The sequence below is a fragment of the Uranotaenia lowii genome, chromosome 3 (assembly GCF_029784155.1).
Source record: "Uranotaenia lowii strain MFRU-FL chromosome 3, ASM2978415v1, whole genome shotgun sequence".
NCBI lineage: Eukaryota > Metazoa > Arthropoda > Insecta > Diptera > Culicidae > Uranotaenia > Uranotaenia lowii.
Window position 1 is genome coordinate 17,770,491 of NC_073693.1, and position 27,383 is coordinate 17,797,873.

The 27,383-nt window shown below is 33.9% G+C and overlaps 1 protein-coding gene across 2 annotated transcripts in view; it reads right to left on the reverse strand.

Moving 5' to 3' along the window:
• Window positions 1-27,383, reverse strand: part of LOC129754880 (uncharacterized) — a 141,101-nt gene that overhangs the window by 97,386 nt on the left and 16,332 nt on the right. For both annotated transcript variants that reach the window (XM_055751131.1, XM_055751132.1), the window contains one exon: window positions 5,553-5,892. In XM_055751131.1, the coding sequence (XP_055607106.1) occupies window positions 5,553-5,739 (187 nt within the window). In that variant the 5' untranslated portion in view covers window positions 5,740-5,892. Of the gene's footprint in view, window positions 1-5,552; window positions 5,893-27,383 lie in introns of those variants that run through there.

The following is a 27,383-nucleotide window of genomic DNA, read 5'->3' on the forward strand; positions in this document are numbered from 1 at the left end:
GAGTCGAATATTCAATCTCTAGTCTTGAGAGCATTGACTTGTTTTGGTCCGTTCGGTCTCGAAGGTAGCGTTTGCGGGCTTTGCGAACTAAGTTGCGGCTCCTCCGTAACTCAGAATTCCACCAAGGGAGCTTGTAAGGCTGATGTCGGTGTAGTCGTTTAGGCGGCGTGTGAATGTGTAAGAAGTCCCAGAGATGATTATAGAAGGTTGACACAGCAACATCGGTGTTCAGATCTTCGAAAAATATTTGCCAGTTTGTGTTCAGTAACAATTCCATTCCTCCATGTTTGCAGATTTTGTAGACGTTTTCACTCAATTTATTCTCCAGCCTGGGCTCTTGTAGTTCTTTCTGGACCAGCAGTGAAACTAGATTAGTGAAAATCAGATGGTGTTTTTAAAAGCATTATCCAATGAGAGAAGCAGCAAATATTATCGGTGGAAACAGTTCACATGCGCTGAGAGCAAAAACATGTGCTCTCTAACATTCTTCCAGTATGTACGAATAAGGTGTCAAATATCGTTCAATTTACATAGTTTTTATGGCTTTAACCAGAAGTTGCAAATATGTATGTGTATTGATTGCCTCCACTTAAGGTAGGTAGGTAAATGCTGTTAGCGTCAATATCACAATAACATTGATCAGTTATTATGGATGACTCCTTTGGCCGACCACTGATTCTTAATTGGATTATTGAAAACACCTATATGCATATGCCTATATACACATGAATAAATACGTCAACATCGCTTAAACAGTATATGTGTTGTATGGACGACCCCCTTCATCCAAATCCCAATTCCATCAAAGAATCTGAGATCATTTTTCATCATTCCTCTCTAGCTCTTAAGATGATTGAGCCTATAGAGAACAAACAAACAAACAAACCCACAGAAATTACTTTTTATATATAGTTAGATTCAATAACAACAACCAAATACCGACCTTTACCATTTTTTTTTAATCGGAAAGGAAATTTAAATAATATGTAAACATCAAGTCTGTATGAAGCCGTCCACATTTCCCACAGATAGGATTAGGAGTGGGCTGGAAAAGATCGATTTTCAAAATCGCTTCAGCTGAATTGTTCCCGAATCCATCTCTATAAGCTAAACCTTTTCATTTTTTATTAAAAAGTGGTGATACTTGAGGATTGGTTAATGGTAAAGTAAAAAGAAAATAACGACAGAAAAGCTCATACGTTTGAATATCAAATGTATGCGCAATTAAAAATATATATATATATATTTCAAACTCAAACTGTTTTACTTTTCATGACTTTAGTTGAGTGTTTATCTATCTATATATATAAAAAGTAATTTCCGTTTGTTCGTTTGTATGTTTGTCTTCAATAGGCTCAGCTGCCTTAAGAGCTAGAGAGCTGAAATTTGGCATGGGTGCTCATTAGGACCAGGAATGATGAAAAATGTTTTTAGATTTTCGGATTACCCCTTTTGAAGGCGGTCGTCCATACAACAACGGTTTTATTCCCCCGAACCAAAAGTCATGGCACCCATTTTGTGAACCGACTTTCGTTTCCGTTCGTTTCGTTGGCGGGATTATTTTCACCATCACCATGGGCAGGCTATTAGATAGAAACGACCATCCAGAGCTCACATGTACTGGATAGCAAATCAAAGCTTGCTGAGCATTAAAAATTTGAAAGTGAAAATTTTGGCGGGTGTATTTTGTACCTTCTACTGTTCAAAGCACATAATACCGGTACGAGATATTTGGATACAATTTTAAGCCTACATTTTGATTGAAAAATACAACTAGCCTATTAGGAATATATTGACTAGAATAGTAGTGGCTTTCAAAGTGCTCTTTACTGCCGCTGGGGGGCTTTGAGGGTCAACCATTTTTATATTTTTGGAATTCCTCATAGAGAAAGAAAAATTTATTAGATTCAGAGTTTATGCAGTTGAAAACATGCAAAGTGAGTTTTCAACATGCTCAACAAAATCATCCATATTGAAAAGGATAATCTTCAACAGATATTTTCATTATATAAGGGATGGAAAAGATAAAAAGCAGTTAAATCTTTTGAAGATAAAACTATTAGACCAAATCTATTCAAGTTTCCTAAGAAATGATGTTTGTCAATATTAAGTTTTCAATATCTTAGTCATCTTGCCGTTTTTATACATCGGATTGGGTTAAAAATTGGCACATAGGGGTTATTTGGCAAAAACAATTGAATTCACTTATCCAAATTAAAGTCAGGGGTCGGCCTACGGGGTCGTCCATATTAACTATTAACTGTTTTTGCGATATTGTCGTTATTATACATCTATTTAGATGAAAATTGGTACACGAGAGTTTTGAGGGACGATCAATCGATTTCAGGTATTGAATTCAGCGTAAGGGGCCGGCAATGGGGTCGTCCATATTAACCTTTCAATATTTTTGAAATATCGTCGTTATTAAACATCGGATTGGGATGAAAATTTGCGCACGGTAGTTTTCAGAGACGGACAATCGACTTCAGATATCAAAGATTGTATAAGAGGCCACCAAAAGGAGTTCAACTTTTTGGCAATAAGTGCGTTGTTATGCGACAATCGACTTGAAATTTTTACACGGGTTTTTTTTTGGCATGGGCAATCAATTCCTGATTTCAAATGAAGTAGCAGACGACAGAAGAGGTGTTCGTTCAATATTTTTGCAATTATAACTTAACAATTAATTCGGAAATGCATCTGGAAAATATTTGGCTATTGACTTTCATACAAACTGTCCATAACATATTCCAAGTTGAAAGCGAAACGGAGTTCGTATGGGGACAGCTAGTGACATATAAAAAACAGAATAAATAGATGCATTTCTATATACGATGGATTGGAATAAGTCTAAATTTTGTAACCCGACTGATTAAAACAATTTAATCAATATGAGTTAGTTCATCACTGCTACTAGATCAAATGCTAATTTTGAAACGGCTACAGATATATTTTTATTCATATTGATGTTTTTAATATCATTAATAGAGCCGCAGTGTACATAATAACATGTTCAGTACTCGAAGGCTCATGTTCAATTCTTAAAGCAAAACAAATTTTCAAGTAAAATTTTCAGCAAGAGTAGAGGCAATTGTGGTCTAATTTAGAAGCTGAAAAAACCTTTGTAATAAAATGTGCTGCTGGTTGAGTACAAGTATGGTGATACGATGAGTGAAGAACACTTGTGTTACGATTGAGTGTTGTTACTAGAATGTCGTTTATTGATAAATTTAGAATCGACGGCACCTTAACTCTACACAACATCGTTCTTAGTCTACTCAACTAGGAGGCGCTTGGAGTTGCCAAACTTTTGCAATTAACCAATCAGCAGTCGATTTCTGGTGAGAGAAAACGACGCGGCATAACTAAGAAAGAGAGAGAGACGCGCCTGTCCAATCGATGCGCTTGACAACTATCGAGCATATTGATGCATGTGCAAGCCATATTGGCTGGCGGTTAGCGCCCTGTGTGGCAACGATGGAATCGTGTAAGCTGGCTAGGCAAGGATCAGATTACCTCGAGTTTAATGATTTAGTTGACGACAACATGAGTCGTCGCTCTTTGCAATTTGGAAATTCTTTTAGGTGACGACGACGGGGGTCGTCGTTCTTTGTTCTGTGAGAATAAGACGTATGCAATAAATTTAGTTTGGAGTGGAAATTAACACTTGTGCTGTTCAGCAATGTGTTGTGATTTCCACTCAGCTAAAAATTCTACAAGGCGACGTTTTCAGAAATGTGAGAACGTCTGGTTTCTGGATGATTTGGTTCTACTGAGACGTGAATGTTTTATGTCATTATTACTCGAGACAATTAATAATTTTGAATGTTAGATTTAATATACTACACCTTCCACCGAGCTTCGATAAGAACGTAAATCTTGAACTGAGTAAAATGCTATAAATGCTTTAACAAGGGCTGAATAAGGTTTGAGAAACCGTTCTATGGAACTTTCGATTACTAGAGCTTTCGATAAAAATTTAGGTTTTCCTCAAGATAAAAGACGGTGATAAAGGTCAAAAAACGCTATCTATTAAGTCGGTCTGGGTTATATTAGTGGCATGCTAGCACCAATAATGAAAAGCAGTCTTTTCGATGGTAAATGTACCAAAATTCTACACAAATCTGGATCACAAAAATTCGAAGTACATAAAAAAAAACCTCAAAAGATCGAAAGATTGGATCGAAATTAAACCGATTTAATCGATTTTTTGTTAGGTTGAAGAATCGATCCAAAAAATAGGAAACGTAAATTCATATGATCAATCTTACAAAGATCGATCCAAGATCGACCATGATGTTGGATAGATGAAAAGTTAATTTAACATTCAGCATTAAAAGTTTGAAAAAATTGTGCACAATATTGTTTTAATAGCCATCATTCCGTTTTCGAGAAAACGATTATACTAAAACTGTTGTCTAAAATACCAAATCTCAAACCGTACAGGCTAAATGCGCCTATTTATGTTTTGAACAAAAATCCCCAAGCAATATTTCCGTATAATTTCATTGAAACTGATAAAAAATGATAATTTCCGTACGACAAAGCTGAATTTTTTTCAAAATCTATGTCTATTGCCGCCGCCCGTGGCGTAGTGGATAGCCTCCAAGTCTTCTAATCCAGGGGGTATGAGATCGAATCCCGGTCACGGAATACATAGTACACTTTCGGTGGGTTGGTGGTTTTAGCATTTGTAAGTTGCTAGCCATCATATCCTCGAAAGATGTACGCTTAGGTTGCCATACTATGGAGGCAGTTCATCCATAAGAAAAAAAAATTATCAAATCTGTTTGGAGTTCTTCAATTCTCTCTTAAGATGTTAATCAGAGATTCGATTTGAAGTTCCGATGATTAAAATCATTAGTTTATTCTATTTAACCTGTTATTTCAGGATGCAGGTATTTTACAACCATGCTGGGGGCAAACAAAAACACTCTCTTATTGCATTATATAATCATTATTAAACCTTCATTTGAATCAGAAACAAAAACCATATTTTTTTTTTGTTTTGAGCTTTTTTACGTATAATTTTTAAAAGTCAAAATATTACATCAAAAGGTATCAAAACCTTGATTCATAAAATTCTTCCTTGCCTTATGTTCTAAGTGTATCACCCTCGAAATGCATTGATAAGATATGTTGTCTTGTCAACCATTTTGTCAAACGGCCATTTAGGAACACTTTCCCCTAATTTCTCCGCTGAATTGTGTAAGCATCTATGAAAGGATTGAGTTAGTTTTTATGGACTCGTATTATGGAATTCTTGGTTATTCGGCATGTATAAGACTGAATCATGTTTACGAAGAAAAGCAATAGTTTGAATAAAATTTCTAACAAATAAATGGCCAAGGCACCAACCGCAAAAATAGCTTCTCATAATCATTGGTGAATTAAACTTGGCAGTTTAAAACTTTGAATGTCTGTTCAGATAATGAGTAAGAAATCTTATGATTCTACAGACGATTCAGTTAGATATCATATTTATAAATATCTAGGATGAGAAATTTTCTATCAATATGAAGCGGCGTATGTTAACAAATAGTGAGACTTACCTTTAGGCATTCCGCAGGGCGCCTTGGTCCGGGAGTTATCCAGAAAGTCCAGGTCATACTTGCGCGCCGGTGGAAACGTTAGGGCCACGTGTCCCTGCACCGGCTCCAGATCAAAACTCACGATGGCCACCAGGCAGGCGACCACCACGATCATGTGATGGTATGAAGCTTTATTCATCTCAACCATTTAGACCTGCTCATTGGAAACGTTAATCTACAGCAAAAAAAAAAACGCCCGAAACAATAACACTGAACTCTATTCTCCACTCGGCAATTCACTTTGCGCATCAGGCGTTAATTGCCCAAACAAACACTTGGAGGTATTGCATCAAATTTCACACTGTGCGAGGGAAGAAAAAAAATGTAGGAAAAATAAACTTAGACTGCCGCAGTCGTGATTTCTATTGTTGCAAAGCACCATCAGCGGGATGACACCTTTCACAATTTCACACCGCAAAGAAGCGCTCAAAAACCGAACTGACACTTCGTTTTCTGTTAAAGGCGCCACCCCCTGTTTGTAGAAAGAAGCAACGACATGAAGTGTAGAAAAAAACACAGTTTTGAGTAATGGCTCCGACAAGTGCCTCCCAGTCGTAACTTGATACCCCTCAAATCCCTTTGAAAGAAAAAAAAAAAAGGAGAGAGGCGGGCACTTGACACAGCAGCGCAGCAAGAAATCGAGAGTGTTTGCCACCCCAAAGAGGAATGTGCACTTGCTAAATAGTTTGCTTGCGTATGACGTAAGCCCCTGATCGATCAATGATCGATTGATCATTCACTACCCCGTTCAGAGAGATTTGTTTTAGCAAGCCTGATCACGCAGAAGACCGAAGAAGGGTTCCAATCCAATCCAATCCAATTCAATAGTGTAGGCCAGCAAGACTGCTTCAGGTGCCGCGGTTAGATGCTCCAAATTGATGTTAATTTTTCGCCAGGCTAGGGATGGTTGGCACGAAACTGAAAGTACAAGTAAATTAGCAAAACAAAGTTCATTAAAATTCAATTTTGTCGGTTTTAGATGGTTGATGAGCGTTTTGTTAGGGAAATATTATTGGACGTAGGTAACAGTGTAGTGCAGTGGCGGCTCCCAAGAAAAAGATTGACCACAGCTGATAATTAAGTTTGGCTAAAACTATGGCGTTGAACAGTGGTCAAATTCCGAGAAAAAAAACCCATGACAAATGTTATTGATATTTTTCGTTTGGATTCTCAGAAAACTCAAACAGTTACGTGGCTCAGGGGCAATGATGGTGTTAATCTAAAAATTATCCAATTAAAAGATACTTATCAGATTTTTTTAAATAATTTAGAAATTTTTGTAAATTACAGATGCGTTAAAAATAGAATGAAATCGCGTGATGCAGCGCACTCGCTTCCAACTTTGAACAGTTACCATTTCTGTTTGGGTTAATATTTTTTCATACACTTTTCACAAAATCTAGATCAAATATCCAACTAACACAAAAAAATTTACGACTGTACTATGACAGGAAAAAAATGATACAAACAATTTTCATTCAAAATACTTGAAATTTGTCCAAAATGTTTGATCTAGTACCTGAACGAGTTTCATCAAAATCGAATGACGCGATCAAAGATCGGAGCTGTTGGAAAATGATGTTAATTATCGCCCAACGGGTGATTTCATTCTTTTTTGGAGGGTTGGTTGTATGAAAAATATAGTAATCAATTTTTTTTTAAATTTATCTTTCCCAAAACAAAAAATTGGTTTTTATTCATTTTCCTCTTTACACTTCATCGAAAAAATTTAGTTTTTCATCGTTGTCAATCCAACCCGCATTCTTAGAAAGCTACTGTAGTTCTCTAAACTCCCATTCTTGATCTTTTTTTATCGGTCTTCCATACTCGCAATCCCAAATGAACATTACGGTCCTCCCAACTCGCATCCTCAACTGTAATTGCGGTCTCCCAACTCACATTTTGAAATGAACATTGCGGTTCTCTCAACACGCATATGACATTATTTCGGTCCTCCCAACTCGCATCCTCAACTGTTATTGCGATCCTCTCATCTCGCAATCTCAAATGAATATTCCAGTCCTCCCAACACGCATTCTCAAATAAACATTACGGTCCTTCCAACACGCAAATGACATTATTACGGTCCTCCCAACTCGCATTCTCTACTGTCATTTTGATCCTCCCAACTTGCATTTCCGTATGAAAATTACGGTCCTTCCAACACGCATGTTACATTATCGCGCATGATCCTCCCAACTCGCATTCGCTCTTCTAGTTTGTGTCAATATCGAGTGGTCCTGTCAATGCACTTTAACTACTAACTGTCCACCTGACACGCCATTCTTTTTTGGCTTTTGAAGTGGTCCTTCCAACACACTACCTAAAATCAGCAGTCCTATCGACGCACATGCGGTCCTCCCAACTCGCATTTTTTGATTTTTTCTTACGACTCGCCTTCCTTCAAATTGCACTATTGCTTATAACTCAAACAGTTAATTTGGCAGCACTGTTTTTTGTTTGTTTACGAGCTCGTTTGAAGTGTGCGAAAAAACACTGTCTCGAAGTCAGAAATTCAGAAAGTCAAAAAGCCAGAAAGTCAGAAAGACAGAAAGTCAGAAAGTCAGAAAGTCAGAAAGTCAGAAAGTCAGAAAGTCAGAAAGTCAGAAAGTCAGAAAGTCAGAAAGTCAGAAAGTCAGAAAGTCAGAAAGTCAGAAAGTCAGAAAGTCAGAAAGTCAGAAAGTCAGAAAGTCAGAAAGTCAGAAAGTCAGAAAGTCAGAAAGGCAGAAAGTCAGAAAGTCAGAAAGTCAGAAAGTCAGAAAGTCAGAAAGTCAGAAAGTCAGAAAGTCAGAAAGTCAGAAAGTCAGAAAGTCAGAAAATCAGAAAATCAGAAAATCAGAAAATCAGAAAATCAGAAAATCAAAAAATCAGAAAATCAGAAAATCAGAAAATCAGAAAATCAGAAAACCAGAAAATCAGAAAGTCGGAAAGTCAGAAAGTCAGAAAGCCAGAAAGTCAGAATGCCAGAAAGTCAGAAAATCAGAAAGTAAGAAATTCAGAAAGTCAGAAAGTCATAAAATCAGAAAATCAGAAACTCAGAAAGTCAGAAAGTCAGAAAGTCAGATAGTCTGAAAGTCAGAAAGTAAGAAAGTCAGAAAGCCTGAAAGTCAGAAAGTCAGATAGTCAGAAAGTCAGAAAGTCAGAAAGTCAGAAAGTCAGAAAGTCAGAAAGTCAGAAAGTCAGAAAGTCAGAAAGTCAGAAAGTCAGAAAGTCAGAAAGTCAGAAAGTCAGAAAGTCAGAAAGTCAGAAAGTCAGAAAGTCAGAAAGTCAGAAAGTCAGAAAGTCAGAAAGTCAGAAAGTCAGAAAGTCAGAAAGTCAGAAAGTCAGAAAGTCAGAAAATCAGAAAATCAGAAAATCAGAAAATCAGAAAATCAAAAATCAGAAAATCAGAAAATCAGAAAACCAGAAAATCAGAAAGTCGGAAAGTCAGAAAGTCAGAAAGCCAGAAAGTCAGAATGCCAGAAAGTCAGAAAATCAGAAAGTAAGAAATTCAGAAAGTCAGAAAGTCATAAAATCAGAAAATCAGAAACTCAGAAAGTCAGAAAGTCAGAAAGTCAGATAGTCTGAAAGTCAGAAAGTTAGAAAGTCAGAAAGTCAAAAAGTGAGGAGTCAGAAAGTCAGAAAGTCAGAAAGCCTGAAAGTCAGAAAGTCAGATAGTCAGAAAGTCAGAAAGTCAGAAAGTCAGAAAGTCAGAAAGTCAGAAAGTCAGAAAGTCAGAAAGTCAGAAAGTCAGAAAGTCAGAAAGTCAGAAAGTCAGAAAGTCAGAAAGTCAGAAAGTCAGAAAGTCAGAAAGTCAGAAAGTCAGAAAGTCAGAAAGTCAGAAAGTCAGAAAGTCAGAAAGTCAGAAAGTCAGAAAGTCAGAAAGTCAGAAAGTCAGAAAGTCAGAAAGTCAGAAAGTCAGAAAGTCAGAAAGTCAGAAAGTCAGAAAGTCTGAAAGTCAGAAAGTCAGAAAGTCAGAAAGCCAGAAATTCATAAAGTCAGAAAATCAGAATATAAGAAAGTCAGAAAGTCGGAAAGTCAGAAAGTCAGAAAGTCAGAAAGTCAGAAAGTCAGAAAGTCAGAAAGTCAGAAAGTCAAAAAGTCAAAAAGTTAGAAAGTCAGAAAGTCAGAAAGTCAGAAAGTCAGAAAGTCAGAAAGTCAGAAAGTCAGAAAGTCAGAAAATCAGAAAGTCAGAAAGTCAGAAAGTTAGAAAGTCAGAAAGTTGGAAAGTTGGAAAGTCAGAAAGTCAGCAAATCAGAAAGTCAGAAAGTCAGAAAGTCAGAATGTCAGATAGTCAGAAAGTCAGAAAGTCAGAAAGTCAGAAAGTCAGAAAGTCAGAAAGTCAGAAAGTCAGAAAGTCAGAAAGTCAGAAAGTCAGAAAGTCAGAAAGTCAGAAAGTTAGAAAGTCAGAAAGTCAGAAAGTCAGAAAGTCAGAAAGTCAGAAAGTCAGGAAGTCAGAAAGTCTGAAAGTCAAAAAGCCAGAAAGTCAGAAAGTCAGAAAGTCACAAAGTCAGAAAGTCAGAAAGTCAGAAAGTCAGAAAGTCAGAAAGTCAGAAAGTCAGAAAGTCAGGAAGGTAAAAAGTTAAAAAAAAGTCAAAAGGTCAGGAAGGTAAAATGTTAAAAAAAGTCAAAAGGTCGTAATAGAATTTCTATACTTGTATGCTGCCTGAGAAGATACATTTTACTATTGTCACTTCAAATGTAGATGGTTTGTATAATCAAAATTTTACCGTTTTTGTTAGTTTTTGGACCCCTGTGCGTTGCCCTAAGAAAGAGGAAAAAATCACCTGCATCAATCAGGCAACTCATGAAATTCCCGATCGTGCATCGCCCTCTTGAATTCAAACATTTCGCACGCAAATCGATTGGCGAATTTCGTGTTGTTAAGTCTTCGAGAGACGACGCGTCGCACATTTCGCGGTTTCCTCAACTTAACGCAAAAACAAATAAAAACCAAACCCTCGCGGCAAGTGGCTGCTAGGCCTAGGTTATGTAAATTGTCCCGCCGCGTGTTCACGCGCATTTTTTTTTTCAATACTTTTTCCGCCATTCCGATTTTCCCAATAACGATGTCGATGGCAGATAAACTGCTTTCTTTCGTGAGGTGATTTGGGCGAGCGGCGGCCCACCAGACAACAAACCCCAGAAATTGGGTTCGGTAGCACTGCGATTGGCTCACTGAGTCTGTCTAGGCGAGGCCCCTTTGATGTTTGTTTTTGTGATGCAATTGTAAACGCAGGTGATTAGAGTTTTGTGCGACGCGACGCGCGTTTGCTGCTTAGCGAGTTTGCTGCTAGAGTAGTAGATGATGTAGGGAAAATTAACGCATATTTGGAAATACGCCACTTCTCGCCTCATCTCGTAGTCTCTCGATGTGATGTGATGTGGTGGCGAAAGTGGTTTTTGTCAACTCGATTGGGCGTTACCTGATTTGATTGGGTAATTTGCGCTGCAAGGCCCAAATTGTTAGCATCCGTTGATTGATTGAATGAGCGTGTAACATCGAGCGAAATCGTTCCAATTATAATGTGTCGCGAACCACTTATGATTTGTCGTCTGTCGGTAGATTTGGAGATATTTCAGCTAACATTCACCAGTTAAATGGTGACAAAACCATGAGAATGAAGAGTTGAATACCTTTTAATTAGCACCAAAAAATATTTGTTATACAATAAACCATTTAGACGAAACTGAAAAAGAAAAAGAGCATATAGCACATTTCAGTCAACATAGAAATTGTTCGTTAAAATCAGATAAGTTGCGTAAATGGAGACGGTTGACTTGATTTGGAATGACTCTTTACAAAATTTTTAAACTTTTTACGAAACTAAATCGGGCCTTAAATGGCATGCTTATCGGGTGAAAAAAAACTTTTTTCATTATTTATCCATGCATATTTCAAAATTTCAAGTTTTTTTTTATCTGATGGCTTCTATTTAAAAAAAAAAACAAATTGGAGGTTCCATTGCGCATAATAGATTTATGTAATAGAACATAATTCCCCAGATCTAGGAATGTAAGTGGAATATCATAAAGTCTGCTCATTGAAATGAAGACACTTCATTGTAATGTCCAAAGATTTAGGTTTAACAAAAGGCAAAAAAACATCTTCTTCCAAAGTGCCAAATCTTTAAACCTGACTTTAACTCATTTGGGGCGCTAAATTCAAATTTGCCTCTACCATGCATGTTTCTGATGCAAAAGTGTAAAAACTACTTATATACTTAAATCGAAGGTTTTAACTCAAAATCCATTTTTTCTTAAACTGATCTGATATCTGTTGATAAAAGTAACAAAATTTTTATTTTAGTTAATCTGTTAAACTGCTCAGTGAAATATAAAGATTTTGAGAAAATTTTAAAGGAATCTTTTTAACCCAAATTATTTAGCTACATTTATATCATAAGTTTTAAATATTTCGCAGTCTTTAACAATGCTGTCAAGTAAATTAAAATCTTTAATACTAAAACCTCAAAAACGTCCTTAAATGATGTCAGAAAATGTTATCAATTTTTTCTTTTTAATTTCTTTGTGGATTTTTCAAACATTGTAACTCTGAACCAAGAATCTTATTAATGCTAGAATAGTTGGGCAAAATCTGAATCCTCGATTGAATGGAGGTCAGTAAAAGAATTAAAATCTCATACTCATAATTTTCTCATACTTATGTATGTACATTAGGGTGATAGCCAAATTTTGTAGATGGGCCAAAAAAAAAGAACCTCCGCAAGTTTCAGTTCTATCGGACTTGATTTAGGGTTGTCTCAGGGCGGTCATCCGTTTTTTTAAAACTATCATCTAAAGGGGGACCAAAGGAAATCGGAAAAACATAAATTTTAATTTTGATGCCAAATGATTTAAAAATGCATTAAACGCAAAAATCTGGTAATATCTAAAAAAAAAAAATTGCCCAAAAATTAACTTTCTGGGACGAAAAGTTTACCGCAATTACGGAAAGTCGACTTTTGACCAGAACTTTTTTTTAGATAACACCAGATCTCAACGTTTCATGCATTTCTAAGTCATTTGACATAAAAATAAAATTTCTATTTTCCCGATTTACATTGATCCCCTCTTTGGTGATTAAAATACTGAAGTCGATTTTCTACACACAAAAATTCTAGATAACACTAGATTTTTACGTTAGATGCATTTTTATTCCTTCGGCATCAACATAAAAATATCGAACTCTTCGATTTCCCATAGTCCTCCCTGTGGTGATTTTTGAGGGCAACAACCGAAACGCTTAGAGGCTCCCCTAAAGCAAGTCCGATTGAGCTGAAATTTTGCAACGGTCAGTTTTTGGGCCAACCTACAAAATGTATATGTATGATCGGATTCGATCATGAGTATTTTCCCACACATCCACTGCCAGCCCAATTCTTCCAAAATCAGTTTTTTAACAAAGCTACAAGAAATGCTGAGATTCGAGCCTGTTTTTAATAAAATGCTTCTTACTTGTTCTTATTTTTTATAAGATTAAGGAATTCGATAAAAAAAATCCAAACGTTTTATTTGAATTCTAAAATAAGAGTTTCTGAACTAAAATAAAATATTCTAAAAAAGGATAAATAAAAACTTTCATAAGAACCTATTAAGCTACAATTTCTTCTTTCTCAATAATCATTCCGAAACTTTATATTCTAATTTTGCCAGTTGATTCAGTCTTGATGCCAGTCTTTGCTTGTGAATAGGTTCAATAAAATTTGCAATTTAAAAAAAATTAAAGCCTGTTTGACTCCTGTTTCAAATTTATTGAAATTATTCAATTTATAAGCCGTTTTTAATTATTTTGTTCAAATCTAGTTGATACTTGTGATATTTCTATACATTTGACAACAAAAGTATTTAAAGTATGAACTCGTATGTTTTATCAGATTTTGTCTATTTTCTTAAGTTTTAGTAAAATTGCGTTGAAATTTTTTTCTTAAATTTATTTGTAATGAGTGAAAACATAAAAACATTTTTTGTTTGAAATTTTATGAAATAACCATCAAACCAACATACAAAACAAAAATTTATTTAAAATCCATTTGGTAATCCCCTTTCAACCAGAGATTTAGATTTTGGAGTTTCAGAGACACACTGCTTTAAAAAATATAATTTCACAACTTTTGAAAATCCAACAGGAAAAATTGTATCTATTTCTAAAATCACAAAAGTACATTTGGGTTTTTGATTTAAAAAAAAAAAGTTTTTAATCTATTTTACAACTTTGCTGAAGATGTTTTGACTTGTGTTATAAACAGTATGTAGATTTTAATGAATTAGGATTTCTTTAAACTTCCTTCAATTCTCTTGTATTTTACAAAATAAACAAAAAAAAACTTCTGTTAATTTCTCTTAGAATTTTAAATTACTCGCGGTTTTCAAGAAAGTTGGTTATTGATTTTAAACCTATGTATTCAAAATCATTTTATTACTCTAAAGTTTTTCAAAAAATGTGAACCATTTCCAAATGTTTTTTGTCTAGTTTCGAAAGCCAAAACTTCTACTTCTACTTCTCCTCCTTCTTCTTCTTCTCCGTCTTATTCTTCTTCTTCTTCTTCTCTTTCTTCTTCTTCTTCTTCTCCTTCTTCTCCTTCTCCACAGACAACATAACCAAAACATTTATATGTACATCCCAAGGAATATTAAAATAAGGTAGTGCCGAGAGCCATACTGGATTTTTTGTGACGTCACAAAAACGATTGTATCGCAAATTTATACGAGAATGGCAAATTTTTTAAAGAAAAACACGGTTTAGAACGTAAATGAATTCCGATTTCATTTTGATTCATTTGATCTGAAGTTTGTTCGTACTTTAAAGATTGCATTATTAATTTTTTTTTTTTTATTATTGAATGCAGTATCATCTTGAAGCAAAAACGTACAAAAATGAGAAAAACCAGCTTTATAAAGGTCTAGCTGGTAATTTTCAAGTGTTCAACTGATTGGCATGATTTTTATCCAACAGAAGATTGTGGTTACCTTAGTTTCTAATTACTTTTTATAATAAAGAGCTAAACAGAACTGACATTGTCATGGAATATTTTGATCTAATTCTAAAGGTTTTGCAAATTTGAGTTAGGAAAATCTACCATTTTCTAAAACTTTGATAGTCTAAAGCTTAGTTCTTTTAGAAATGGGACGGTTACGAATGCGTGTATCTCAACAACCATTCGTTTGATCTAAATGCGTTCTATGAAGGAAATGAAGGTAATCTTATGATGATTCATGAAATAAATTAAAAAAAAAATTTATCGTTCTTGGTAAGAAAAAATTCTACTTTATTCTTGGTACCTCCCATTGGCCGGCGCACACTTTTTCAGTCATCATGTTGAACAGTTTTTCAAACTTTTACTTTGTCTAATCTATATTTTAGGAGGCAACATCCTCTTCCTTCAATTTATGCTACTTTTCGGCCCAATACTTCTCTTTAGAAAGAAACTGAGAGTAATTTAGTGGATATAGCTGTTTCGAAATTAACAAAAATTGATTATTTTTGAGCCACTTAAAAGCATTTTTAGTGGAATGTCTGCTGGCAAAATCTGACAGTAACGAAGTAAAACCATCATGACATTGAACTTAAAGTATAATCGGTTAGTATAGATCGTAGGTTGCAAAGGATACATACACAATTACTCTTTTAAGGCTTTTTAAAACAGCAAAAACCAAAGTTTTCATTTTGAAAATTGTTGTTTCTTTTCCACAGGAGCATAATTTTGGCAAATCATTATATTTTATACAAAATAACCAGCAAATACACACTTTAACCCTCATCCGCATTAGAGTAACATTTTAATACTATTGCAAGTTTGAAAGCTTGTCACTTTTTTCAGAGCTTCAAAAAACAAAAATTTCTTCGGGTACCTTAATGAATTCAAAATCTCTTTAATATTGCTTATTTACTTTATTTATGGATGAACCCTGGAAGCCTGGACAAAAAAATCTCTTTTTCGACTTAGGGTGTCATTTTGACACTCCAAAAGTAAAATCTATTTAAGTCGTTTGAATTATTATGAATTTCATATAAAACTTATATCAACCATTCAGAACATTCTATATAGCTAGAGCTTCTAGTTTTCTCGTTATTCAGCATTAAAGAAAATAAAACCGAAAAAACATGCCTCAGAAAAACTGCTGTAGTTCATATATTACACGTCCAAAAATATATTTGCCTTATGCATATAAAAGCTGAAGTTAATGTCTACATCATGAAGCCAACAAGTTTTTTTTTTAATTTTTTTTTTTTCAATGAAATGGTCACAATAAGTTCAAAAAAGTGGTCTGAAAAACCTACTTTTCATTAGATTGCTAGTAAGAACTGTTTGAGCATATTTTTGTGAAATCTCACAGCGTGAATTGTTGCAAGGTTTTTAGTGATATAAGTTTTATTGTAATCGGTTAGATATAAAAAGAGTTATGACAATTTTAGCTTGGAGTGTCAAATTGACACTTCTAGTGCTGATTAGGGTAATGAAATCTAATGCGGATGAGGGTTAATATGCTAGGGACCAGGCCACGATCAGAAATGTTATAGGATTTAACCGTTGGAATTTGTCTGAAATCTGGTTTTTCGTAAGTTTTGTCGTCCATCAGAAATCACTTGTTTCATTTCAACCAATATAGGTTTTTATAAAAAAAATAATGCAATGTAAAAGTCAAACACTGTAAAAAGGTTTAATCTCACCAAAAATGTCTTCATCGAGAGGTTCCATTTTCTTCTGATTTGAATCCGGGCGTCTTTTTTTGCGTCTCTTCTCATATCTTTCCGGCACATCTACAGCGCATTTCACAATTAATTTCACCTTTACGGTTAGAATCGGCTCGATTCGATGTTCAATTAACCATTTTCATACTATTTTCTTACTTCTAGAAAAATAAATTCACGAAAAGAAAATTTTGACACCCTGGCAAAGTAACGCCTACTTGAACTCCTGCCCCATTTTCGAAAGGCAAACCTTGAATTTAAAAAAAAGGGCTGGCAGAAAATATTAATTTTGTACCAAACTAAGTCGAAGAAAGCTTTTTTTATTTTTTGCACCTCGGAAAATGTGAATCTTCTTGCCTCGTGCTATCTATAAATTGGCGTTCGGGTACAAATTCTTTTGAACGACAGTAATTACGATAAGCTGATATTGATTTCTGTTTATTTTTTAATAACAAAACTCTTTCTGTACATTTAATTTCGTAATGTTGATGGCACAAGGAAAAAAATGAAATTGTTCAGTTGTATCAAGGACTACTCGATTGTTACCCTTCCTTGGCATCTGTCAAAAATTTGACAAATGTTTTGGTAATATTGACTAGACGCAAGGAATATTTATATGAGGTAGTGCCGATAGCCATATTGGATTTTTTTTGTGACGTTACAAAAACGTTTGTATCAATAATTTATATGACAATCTTAGAAATTTCAAAGAAAAACACGTCCTAGAACGAAAATGAATTCCAATTTCATTTTGATTGTGTTGCAAAGCCTCTATCTCAAAATGTTATGAAGTTTTCTGGTGCTTTGGAAATTGCATATTTTCTTTTTTATTTATTCATAAACGTGCAAACATGAAGAAAAATTCACCTTTAAAAGGTATAGCTGGTTTTTATCGAATCATGATTGTCAAAGAAAGCTTTTTTTATTTTTTGCACCTCGGAAAATGTGAATCTTCTTGCCTCGTGCTATCTATAAATTGGCGTTCGGGTACAAATTCTTTTGAACGACAGTAATTACGATAAGCTGATATTGATTTCTGTTTATTTTTTAATAACAAAACTCTTTCTGTACATTTAATTTCGTAATGTTGATGGCACAAGGAAAAAAATGAAATTGTTCAGTTGTATCAAGGACTACTCGATTGTTACCCTTCCTTGGCATCTGTCAAAAATTTGACGAATGTTTTGGTAATATTGACTAGACGCAAGGAATATTTATATGAGGTAGTGCCGATAGCCATATTGGATTTTTTTTGTGACGTTACAAAAACGTTTGTATCAATAATTTATATGACAATCTTAGAAATTTCAAAGAAAAACACGTCCTAGAACGAAAATGAATTCCAATTTCATTTTGATTGTGTTGCAAAGCCTCTATCTCAAAATGTTATGAAGTTTTCTGGTGCTTTGGAAATTGCATATTTTCTTTTTTATTTATTCATAAACGTGCAAACATGAAGAAAAATTCACCTTTAAAAGGTATAGCTGGTTTTTATCGAATCATGATTGTCACGATTTTTATCCAACCGGTTTCTTATGTAGAACAATAAAAATCAATTAATGTTTGTTAACTCGGTTTACTAAAATGCCACTAAAAGATTGTAGTATTGTAGTGAAGAAAATCCACCATTTTTACGAACTTCGGTGGTCTATTTTATAGAAAAAAAATTTTAAATGCAGCTTTTTTCGTACCGATCTTGAAGAGTAGTGATTCTTCTAAAATAATATGTTTTCTAAATTAACAAAATTTCCAGCATATTCTTCGAATTACCAACGAAAAAGGCAAGTTTCCTATCAAATTAAAAGATTTTTCGTGATAGTGAAGTCACAGTCTGTACCAATAATAGAGCAGGGCTGCCTTGGCACTACCTTCTCTAAATATTCCTTGGATTAGAAGACTTTATATTGGCAGTCCGACAATTGTTTGAAAGTTTATAAAAACTATTTAGGCCGGAGAAATATCAAATTCTTTACAATCCCCCTCTCCTTTCGATGTTTCCGAAAATACTGGAAAGAGAAATAAATAAAGTTTTTTTAAAAAGTTTTAACAATTTTTCGAATATCAAACATTTGAAAGAGCGAAAGTCAAAAAGTAGAAGATTGAAATTGAACCACGAAAATTATTCAAAATCTCAACTTGATTTTTTTATTTTCTGCAATGTAGATTATATGAAAATTTAGAAATTTGATAAATTTTAAATATTTCATACTCGTTGAGTTTATGAGGCATTGGAAAATATTCTGACAACAACCGGATTGTCTGATTTCAAATTTCCAATCTAAAACTCATTCAACACTGGGAATAATTGTGAAAATAGTCAAGGCAAACAGAGAAGAAAACATTTTTTGAGCTGTAAAAAAAATCTATGAAAATTAGTATGTATTGCGAGAATTTGGATAAGAACAGGCAAATCGGATTTCTTCCTTTTCAGATTTGATAAGATATTTCAATATAAACTCCATTGGCTTGAAATTTTGTACATAAGTATGAATCATTCAACCTATCCCTAAGATCGAGGCCAGGAGACTACTGCCGAGCCCCTTGCTTAAGAATTCATCGATTGCAAATGTATGCAGAAACCTACGACTAGCCCGTTGTTCGATTTCAAGTTCTTTAAACAAATCCTACGGATGGCTCGAAACTATTCAGAATCTGATTTCGCCTACGATTTGTCTATGCTCTCCCATATAAGTAAGCAAGTAGGTACAGCTTCAACAGTGCAGATTCCCCGCTCATTTCAACCTTGAAAGTGTGAACCCAGATTCAGTTAATTGAGCTCACAAGTGAGTGAGTAGGTGAGCGGAGGCTTCTCATAATTCCAATCAATAGAATACCTCTACCATTATTGGATATTAGAAGCAGCAGCAGCTGATGACATGCTGAAGGACTTCAGACTTCAAGAAGGAAGGTATTTGCTGATTCGACCGAGATGAAGACAGATTCGCCACTTGAATGTTCCGCTTCTATTTATTTTACATCTTAGGGCAACTCACCTTCCGTGAGGTTTTTATTCATCCGGTTGTTGTTAGTGGGATCGATACCCACATAAAATATTATTGGTGGCACCTTTAGAACAAAATGGAGAAAAAATAACACACTCAAGTCAACAGTCTGGCGTTTGACTGCATTGTTATAGTTCAAGGTTCCCCCTTCGTTCCTTCAAAACACTCACGAGGGACACGGAAAAAAAACTCGGCCGGATTCCAGACAAGTTATCCCCTAATAAACAAAAAGAAAAACGAGTTGAGGGAGTGGATGTCCAGCTCCCAATGGCGTAGACCAATGGCGACCGGTTGAAAGTTAAAGGGCTAGTCAAGTTTATAACTAGTACGGTTGCTACTGTTTAAGGTCTTGAATTAGTAACCCCAGTTGAGGCCCAGGAATTTGTGCCGTTGCGAAAGTAGTCTTGCTACACATATTAGAAGTGTTCCACGTACGTTAGTTAGAACACTAACGAAACACGTCGATCCGGCTGGATTAATTCTTAGTAACTGAAACAATTTTTTTCCTCTTCAATTCTCAACATGGCGAAAGGGTTTGGCTCGCTGTTGGAATGCAGTTCGTTCCTATTTTTTGCTCTTATTTAAGCCGCTTGGCGCTGTTAGGACTTAGCAAGCAGTTGAGCTTGGCTGCTTGCGAAGTGAACTGTTCTGTTGAAAGTACCTTACTAGGTACTCTTGTGGGTTTCTCACTTTGCCATGCGTTGAAGTCTTTCTGAAACTAGCAATAGGGGGCATGGATAATTTGAATGTAATTTCAATGATACAACAAAGCATTCAGTTTTTTTTTCGCTCCGACTTGTGGGTTCTTTTTGCATAAACATAAACGGAGGAAATGTTTGCGTTTTGAAAGAAATGTCCGGAAAATTTGTTGATAAAAACTGGCCTAGAATTTCACCGGTTTATCGGTGAAGTTTCATAGAAAGTATTTATTGCGTTATGCCACATCCTATCTATCAGAAGCCTTGGCTCAGTTGAAACAATCAATCTTACAGACTTTCGAATTGATGGATATGAGTCCAAAACTAGGCTTACTTGAGAAAAAAATACTGATCCATCACAAGGCCGTGCGAACGGGTAGTGGTTTTAAGGGTTGAATATTGAAACAGCCGAACGTCAAGAAGCATTCAATAAGTAGAATATATAAGAATAAATAATGAATTTATGAAATTATTTCAACAGAATTTAGCTTAGCTTAGCTTAGCTTGATTGACTACTCACATCCACCTTAAGTCATTGAAACCGAAATGCCGTTAAAAATTCGGAATTATACTTTTAAAATGATATAAAGTTCTTGCTTTCCATAGTTCATTCCATCATAATAGTACTAAAGCAAGCTGGTGTGGCTCAGTTAAATGAATTCTACATCACCAATGGTTGCTACTCCGGGATTGACCGAGGCCATCAATTTTGCCCAGAGGTCAAAAGAATGGTGTCTGGGATTGACAACACATTCACAATGAACAAAACTGATGCTCTCTCTTTATACATCAATAACGGCGCCGGCCACGTCCTAGTAGTCAATAGATAGAGAGGAAAATAAGAGAAAGGGATGATAGAATGTAAAATTATGCTTTAGGACCGAGGTCACCTCTGCATCCTAGCAAAAAAAAATTGTAGGGATGGGGGAAAAGGGATATGATCAGGAGACACCTTTGACAAGTGTATTGATCTTAGTAAACCTATTCTCCGGTGCTTTCATTGTTTCTAACAAAATGTTTTTTAACTCTACACAACAAAACAAAAAATCAAGAGACATGTACATCAGTTAACGGAAAAATCATAAAACTTATTGTGAATAACATATACTGGCCCCTCTCTATAAAAACAGTGTAGATATAATAAAAATAAAAATTATTAAATTTAAAGTTTTTCTTCGGCTGATATTTGTAAGCTATAATAAACCTAACCTTTTTCTATGAGACCGTCTTTCGATATCAACAAACTCAACAAGATATTTTCAAAAAGTTGCAATTGATGTATAGTTAACTAAAATGTAAATTCTTTAACTCCTGTTTCTTTTTTGCATTTTCATTATATTTAAAAATTTGCAAATAGATCCTTTTGAAAGAGTTCAATAGTAATTAATAGGAATTAAGCCATATCTTGAAAATCTGATAGTATAGAGGATTGCAATCAGATCCAGATTCTGTAATCAACCGGAAAGTTACGTCCGGATCTGGTTTAACCGTTTTACGGACAGTATAAATCAGTACAATTATATCCGATATTGCACCAGCGATAAAAAAGGAACGGACTCACCACTTTCACAAATAACATTTCAGTTTCCCAAGGCAAGATTTCTCAATTATCCCTGCACTAGCTGCTCTCAGGACTCGCCGGGAAAAAGATGGCCATCTTTTCTTGATTTCATTTCTTGTGGTCTGCTTTTGGGGCCCAGTTTTGTAGTAATTTTCGTTAAAAAATTATATTTTTGAAAAGCGAAATTTTCCAGCAGTTAATAACACTTCTGTCACCTCCAAGCACAGCCTACCAAGTCTGAAATTATTTCAACAGAATTACCAGTTAGAGTATAACTGGATCCGGTCTAAGCTCCCAAAAACTTTCGTTCACTAAGAGCAAGTTCACTGGTGTTGGGAAAAAGTGGTAGAAATTTTGACGTTTTGAAAATTTAACCATGCAAAAATGTTTTCAAGATCTTGGGGCGTTGTATTTTTTTACAACTCAACATATTGCTATTTTTGCATCACAGCATGCGAAAATACAACACGTGTTGTAAAAAAAACTAGAAGTCCACAGATCTTGAAAATGTTTTTGCATGGGAAGATTTTCAAAATGTGCCGTATGTGTCAAAATTTCTACCACTTTTTCCCAACACCAGTGAACTTGCTCTAAGCGTGTCCGATTCAAATGCGTCCGATGAACGAGTGAGTGCTGTATTTAGAACAGGTTTTTATTAATAAATGTAACCAACACAGTTTAGAATTTGAAGCCCACCATTAAAACTTAAAAGTTCATTCATTGAATACTTACCAATTATGCATGCCTACAAATTGGTAGCCATGAGACTGGTATTTGAAACTAACGATAAACAACAGAATAAGTCAAATAACTACTAGGTATTTTAAAAAATTCTTCAATAAACAAAATTTAACATCAATTTAATTTTGTATTTCTTGTTCTTCTAAGCGCTCAATCCCATATTCAAAAGGGTTTTGATAGAATACACAAGGCCACAAAATTCACATTTTCCTGGAAGCGAAGAGCTCGAGAGCTAATTTTCATTTAATTGGGTGAATCCAAAAATGCTATTAGTATTTATTTCTGTCAGCTTTTTGTTTTTTTTTTTTAAACTTTAAAAATATTTTAAAATCATTTGAGAAAATTTTAAACTTTTTGACAAATTTTTTTAGAACATAACAAACAATTTTGAAACAAACGTTTTCATTTAACTCTTGGATCAAAATCAAAATCCAAATCAAAATCCAAATTTCTCGAAAACGCGTGGATATTTTTGAGTGATGTATTCACAAAAAATATACAAGAGATCAAAAGAAATGAGCCCATGGTATTTTTATCACTATATTTTAATGTATATAAGAGAAACCAAGTATGCGGAAAAATGGCAAAAATCAAAAAAAAATTTTTTGGAAAAAGTAGTTTTTGAAAAATTGCTATTTTTGTTAAGATTTGCCAATTCTAACATTTTTTTTTAATTTCAAACAACAACAAACACCTTCCAGCACCCAATTAATAAGGTTTTGAAGAAATTTGCAAAATCGAATTGAAAGGAGCTTAGAATTCCAAAAATTATATTTCATCTTTGATGGGCCATAGCTTTTATAATACTCAAAATAACGACTTCAAACCTGTTTAGTTTTGTTATTCGAATTAAAATGTAATTATTTCACTGAATCAATAACTGCAATTCTCGTTTGAAGTCATGAATTAAAGGGTTAATTATCAACTTTTCCGAACACCACAAGTTATTCTGACTTCAGCGAAAAAAGTTAGAGAAGTTTTATATTTGTTTTCATTTCCCCATTCTGTTATAAATGTGAATTTTATCGAATTTTAAAAGAAATTCCAATCAAAATTGAGCTTTCCATATTTTAGGACGCCAAAATAAAACCATTTTGCAAGTTTCAGCAAATATATTTAATGAAATAAAACCCTTTTTAAACTTTATTCAATTATTTATCTTTTTTTTTTTAAAGCTGTAGAACCAGTTTTTTTTTAAATTTATGTAGATTTGTTAGTTCATCAGTTATTCATGATTGATTTCACTCAACACTGATTAATTTTAAAACTAATGAATTCTATAACACCAAAACTGCAATAGACAAAATCTGTGTAAAGTTTCGAGTTCAGGACGCCAAAATCTGCCAAATTTATAAAGGCATTTTAGTGCTGATTCCTTGAGTTTTCCACTGATTCCACTGTTTCGAAAAAAATGCTTTTAAAGTTTGTCAGCTCCATACGCTCCCACCAAAAATTTTATGTTGATTTCTTTATTTCTCAAAAACCAAATATCCTTCAGTTAACGTTGTACAAAATGTAGGTTTAAAAACGTACTTTATCGCCCAGCTGATAACTCCATTTGTTTACATTTGGCGCTTTCGCCCTATTCAAAATTCACTATCGAAATTTTTAAATTGGTAAGAAGTTTTGATGGAAAAATTTTTCGTCTTAACCCTTCGTTTCATAAAGTAACAAATTTGCAACAATTAATTAAAGCTGTTGTAAATTATGCAGAAATTCAAATAGTCAACTTTTTTCTTCATGGCAATCATATTTCTAACTTCAAGATACCATTCAATTAAAAAAATGGACTTTCCGAGTATATATGTACAAACTAGACCAACTTCAATCTGAAAAATATGAAATGTTAAAAAAGGCTTATTTTTCAGAATTTTGACCTAGTCCAATTCGCACCGAGGAAAAAAAATTTGACTGGAAAAAATATTTTCGCATTTTTAGTAATGCAATTAACACAATTGAGTACAATTTGAGGATTTTTTTCAATTTTTGTCTGATATAATGGCCTTTTATTAATTGTTGCAAATTTGCAACATCATGCAACGGTAGCACCTTTAGTTACGTATATGGGCTACAAAGTGTGTTTTCGAAAGTTTCATCGTTCAAACGGTATATGTATTTGTTTCCCGATGAAAGTATTATTAATTTAATGTTATATAATCATGTTATCGACACATTTTTAAAAATAATGCAGATGCATTAGCCTCTAACTGAACAAAATGGCTACCAACTGTAGAAATATGGAAAAAACAGTAAAAATCCTTTTGACTAGAGCATCAACCATTCGTATCATAAAGTAAAAAAAAAATGGCAATAATTACGAAACCTCGTTAGAAATCCTGCATAAAAGTTGAAAAATTTTATTTCCAAAGGATCACATATGTATGTATGTTGTATGTTGGTTATCCACCATGGGTGCACGGATTCACCGCAGTTTCTGCCTTAGTATGTTTTCAAATGTATTCTCAGATTATTAAGTTCGATAATATATTTCCAAAGGGTCACATTTAGTACAAATTTGTCCCCCTTATTCTGCGCCGCGCGTGAGGTGACGATAGTCGAATTACTCTAGTCACCCGATTCCAGTAGTCGCTTTAAGTGAGAAACGTCTTTAAGAATGAACTTTTTGAGTTCTTATCCTAATCTAGAAGTCAGCTGGGCATGAACCTCTGTCACATCGGCTTCGGGAATAAGGTGATAAGACTCACGTGACTCCGACTCGACTCGACTATCGTCACCTCACGCGCGGCGCAGAATAAGGGGGTGTGACTTTTGAGTAGTTCTAGTATTTGTAGTAATAGTTTGAATCTTTAATTTTTCAAATACAACAAGCGCTGTGTATCTATGATTTTAAATATTATATTGTGATCCCCGTGAAAGATTTGTGGGTTCTAAATAAATATTTTCACATTTTTAGTAAATTAATTATTAACATACTTTTTTTCCATTCTAGTACATTGAATTTTTAAAAGCAAATGAATTACATGTTCTCAATATTATACAATGTAGTACCCTAGTTTGTAACATGAGTTCCATAATATGCTTCAATTACTTTTCATCATTTAAACAGTATTTACGTTTTCAGAACCAATGTGATAAGGAAACGGTGCATGACGGTGAAATAGCAGTTTCATTTTAGTCCTACTTATAATTCCGTTAACTCTTCTGAATGTGTACCATCGGAAAATCGTTTTCGATATTGAACCCTAAACGTTCCCCTTCCCTCTTCCAAATTAGAATCAAACCTAACAGTTGGGTCACCGCAACTATTACGGCTCCTTCCTCTACTAACATGGATTAAATATTGATCCACTCGGCAAAATGAAACTTATAAGTGAAACGCCTTAATAAATAAACCTATGATTAAAAAAAATCAACAACAGTTATATGAGTGCATTTTGAAGGTATTTTATCCATCGATTTTCTTTATAAAGGAATATTGAAAATATTTTTTTTTGTTTTTTTATTATTGGTGTTTCAATAAACAATGCAAATTATTTCTTCAACAATTTGTATTCTTTGATTTTGAAGTTACTTGGTTCTTTGCAAATAAGTATACCATATACAACAATCACTTTTCCTGTTATAATGGTTTTATAATTTGTTGTTGTCAGCCGAGAATGAACTTTTTTTTTAGATTGTTGTGTATTGCGCTTAAGAACCATGAACACGAAGATCATAAAATCACATAAAATCTTTCACAAAAAATTAAGTTACTGAAAATGAACTGGAGATTTATTGATCTAATTAATCTCAATAATGCATGTAAGCACATACTTAGGTAGGAACTGCGGTGAATCCGTGCACCCATGGTGGATAACCAGCATACATAGGTTCTACCCCCATCTAAATGGTGTCCAGACACTAGGTTTACGAAGTTTTTTAGGTAAAACTATGGTTAGTGCAAGATAAACTAAGAGTAAACATTTATATCTAGCTGTCTTGTGTGAGGAACAAAAAGGTATAACCATTTCATGTTGTTGCAAATTTGCAACAATTAATATTTTGGCTAAATACTCAAAATGTGTGAAAATTATATTTTTTCATTATTTTTCCCTTCATGTACTCGTCATTGCGCACTATGGAGAATTTTTTCAAGAAAAAATAAAAAATCATGAAATGAAGGGTTAATAATTTATCATTCTGACATTCATATTTTTCTTTTTTTTTGGAATTTCAAGTAAATTAACCGAATTGTATAGCACAATTTTTTATGAAATTTCAAACAAATTGTCCGCATATCTTGGTCAAACAGTAGTAACTTTTAGAAATCTTTTATGAAAAAGTTTTTCTATGTCATTTCAGTCTGATTTTTGAAAACTTCTTTAAATATAAATAAGAAAAACACTGTTTCTACTTTTTGTTCTTGTCCCAATATTTCAATTGACAGAAAAAAAAATATTCAATTCTTGAAATTTTTAATCTATATGATATGGAATAAAAAGCCAATTTTTTTCAATTGTCATTAAATTTTTGTCATTTTGGTCACTTTTATCATTTTTGTCATTTTTGTCATTTTTGTCATTTTTGTCATTTTTGTCATTTTTGTCATTTTTGTCATTTTTGTCATTTTTGTCATTTTTGTCATTTTTGTCATTTTTGTCATTTTTGTCATTTTTGTCATTTTTGTCATTTTTGTCATTTTTGTCATTTTAGTGATTTTTGTCATTTTTGTCATTTTTGTCATTTTTGTCATTTTTGTCATTTTTGTCATTTTTGTCATTTTTGTCATTTTTGTCATTTTTGTCATTTTTGTCATTTTTGTCATTTTTATCATTTTTGTCATTTTTGTCATTTTTGTCATATAAGCACAAAGTTTTTTCACATAAGCTCATTGAGTTTTTTGAAAATTGCAATAAAGAAGCCGAAAAAATGGATGTTCTGACAACTATGGATTACCTGACTGAACGGATCTTATCAAGTGTTGTCATTTGAATCAGTTTTTTAATAAAATAAGATAGTGAAAAACGACTTTTGAAATGACAAAGGTGATAACCAATAAAAATGAATATTTATTACACTTCTGAATGTACCATTTGCGGTTAGTTGTCTTCCATTCCAAGATGCGCCTCATAGTGCACCACGGACAAACTCAACATCACAACACATTTATTTGAATAA